At 37.6% G+C, this 2,500-nt stretch overlaps 1 protein-coding gene across 45 annotated transcripts in view; it reads right to left on the reverse strand.

Annotated features, from left to right (window-relative positions):
• The window catches only part of FOXP2 (forkhead box P2), a 398,716-nt gene that overhangs the window by 35,473 nt on the left and 360,743 nt on the right, over positions 1–2,500 (reverse strand). For all 45 annotated transcript variants that reach the window (XM_085568392.1, XM_085568405.1, XM_085568399.1 and 42 more), the window contains 3 exons: positions 1,386–1,587; positions 605–681; positions 364–465 (listed from right to left, as the gene is read on the reverse strand). In XM_085568392.1, the coding sequence (XP_085424518.1) occupies positions 364–465; positions 605–681; positions 1,386–1,587 (381 nt within the window). The remainder of the gene's footprint in view (positions 1–363; positions 466–604; positions 682–1,385; positions 1,588–2,500) is intronic.

A 2,500-nucleotide genomic window follows, 5' to 3' on the forward strand; every position in this document is an offset into this window, starting at 1 on the left:
TTTGTTGCACAAGGCAAACAGACATTTTTCAAACTAATTAGCCAATAATATGCAAGAGAAAAAGTAATATAGTGCGACTAACAAAGGTGTTGATGATTGAGTGCTCACACTGTAATTAGTGTGTCAGGCCCTCATTTCTCTGCCAAGCCTCAGCTATTAATTGCACCAAATTAGAAAACTGTATCAGAGGCAAAATTATTCTTTCACTTGTCATTTTGAGAGAGGGAATTCATTCCATTCAAGAGGCAGGTTAAAAAGAGGGGAAGCAGATACTAATCTGCTTATGTCATGTAAATAAATGTTCCTAGTGCTATCTGTAAGGAACTGTGCTAGGCATCTTTAAACTGCCAGCAAAGAAGTTACCTTCCAAGTTGCTGCATTACGCCTGAAGTAAGCAAATGTCCGTGTAAACCAGCTGTAAATTTCATTAAGTGTTAACTGCCTGTCACTCGATTCCATGATAGCCTGAAATGAGACAAGATACATAGTGACATAAAATAATGGTTTACTAACTAGACTGGATGACACTTTCTCAACCAAGCCTTACTTTAAGCATTAATGAATTTTAATTTAATCAGGCAAACTTAATTTTCTCTTTACTTACCTGCCTTATGAGAGTTGCATAAGTAAATGGAGGTCTGACATCTGCATTTTTATAAAATTCATAGTTCGGGGCAATTTCTGTAAAAGAAAACCATACAAACTGTACATTAATGTTATTAACACCTTGTGTTGTGTATTCTGATTGATGACATTGTTTCCTGTGTGCTTACAACAATTTTCAAAGGAACTATTTACTCAGGAATGCGCAGAAGTCTTTTCTGTGCTCCTTGATGTAGAAGTGCAAACGAAGCAAGCCCCAGTCGGTCGCAGCAGTGGTGTACCCAGCCATCCGGCACACTGTCAGCAGCAAGACCCTTTTAAAATGTGCAAACTAAATATTTTCTTACTTGGTCGTTCAGTGATGGTCAGCCATCTCCTTCCCTCCCCGCTCTCTCTTATTTCCCATTTAAAACATTCCTTTGTAGGATATTTTTCTGATTAGCAGTGAAGTACTACACCAGCGTGCACATAGAAAATTAAATATGGTTATCTCAGGCTGATGGCAGCTAAAGGAGTATATATCATCATTAATACCAGCCCTTTTCATGTGCCCAGTATTCAGTTCTTGTGCGAAACCAGGACTGTTAATGAGGTCCTTTTCATTCACTTTTTTATTTCTTTATAATCACTGGTAAAATATATTTGACTTAATAAAAACCAACAACTTTTTGTATCATCTGTATTAAATACCTCTTTGCCTTAATTTGCCTATACAATATTTTAATTACAGTATAAATTTTTTGGAAAAATCAAAATGAAAGTATTGATCCAAAGTGTCCTACCTGATGACATGGGAATGTTGTATTTGTCTGAATGTCTTCTTCGAATGGCTCCCACATTGGGTACACTGGCTGGGGTGATTACAGAAGGTCCCTGGGTAATTGGGGTGACTGGGGCCGTTGGTGTTGTGGGAGTTTGAGGTAAGCTCTGTGGGGATGTCTCCAACATGTTCTTAGACATGGTGACACTAGACACCAAATTGAGCTGCAGAGACCCAAAAGGAAAGTAAAGAAAAAAGCAGAAGGGGAAAAAAAAATACTTAAAAAGGTTTGACAAATGAGAGTGGATTCACTTCTACAGCTGTGTTGCCACTAATAAGCTGCGAAAGGAAGCAGCCAATCTCAACTAATTACAGGATGAAATTGTATCATAAGAACTCTAATTAGAGGATGCTGTTAGAGGTTATCTAATAATCTGCTGCAATGTTACTTAGGACTAACTCCTTCTAGTACTACCAGACTTCACAGAAAGTATGTTTGTGTGCAATAGAAACTAGCTGGTGATTATTTAGGTCTGTTGTAAAACAGTTCCAGCTCCTGGTGAAACAACAATAACAAGAGATGCAACAAAAGATGTTAGTATTCATACAAACAAGACTTAAAATAAGTTGCTATTCTGATGCTGCCAGAGTTTTGTATTCTTTTTTCCCCGAGTCCCAAATCTCAGCTGAGAGGCTCCAGCCAGCTGGAAAATTTTACACTGACCTTTAGTCTCCTTGCTAATTTGGTGGAATGGTAATGACATTACTACATATTCAAACAAAATTGTCTTAATTGCAAATTAGCCGGAGGAGGCTGAAAATTTTCAAATTAAATCTGATTGGAGATGGAGAGAGGGAAATGGAATTTCCTCACTAACAATCATTTGTGGCATGTGTTAACAAATATAATGAAATGTCAAGTTTGCCAATTCCTCTGGAAGTATCATTTTCAATTTATGATTACAGTGTCACTTATTGCTGATGTACCCTGGAAAGTGGGTGTCAGGGTAGAAAAAAGGAAAAAAAGGTGAGAATGTATGCAAGCTGTTTAACAGTGTGCCCTTCATTACTCCCCTCAGTAAGGCCCTGTTCCTCATTATCAAAAACTCATATTACCTCTGTCATATTTACCATACA

Source organism: Lonchura striata, chromosome 1A (genome assembly GCF_050655825.1).
Source record: "Lonchura striata isolate lonStrDom1 chromosome 1A, ASM5065582v1, whole genome shotgun sequence".
Classification (NCBI taxonomy): domain Eukaryota; kingdom Metazoa; phylum Chordata; class Aves; order Passeriformes; family Estrildidae; genus Lonchura; species Lonchura striata.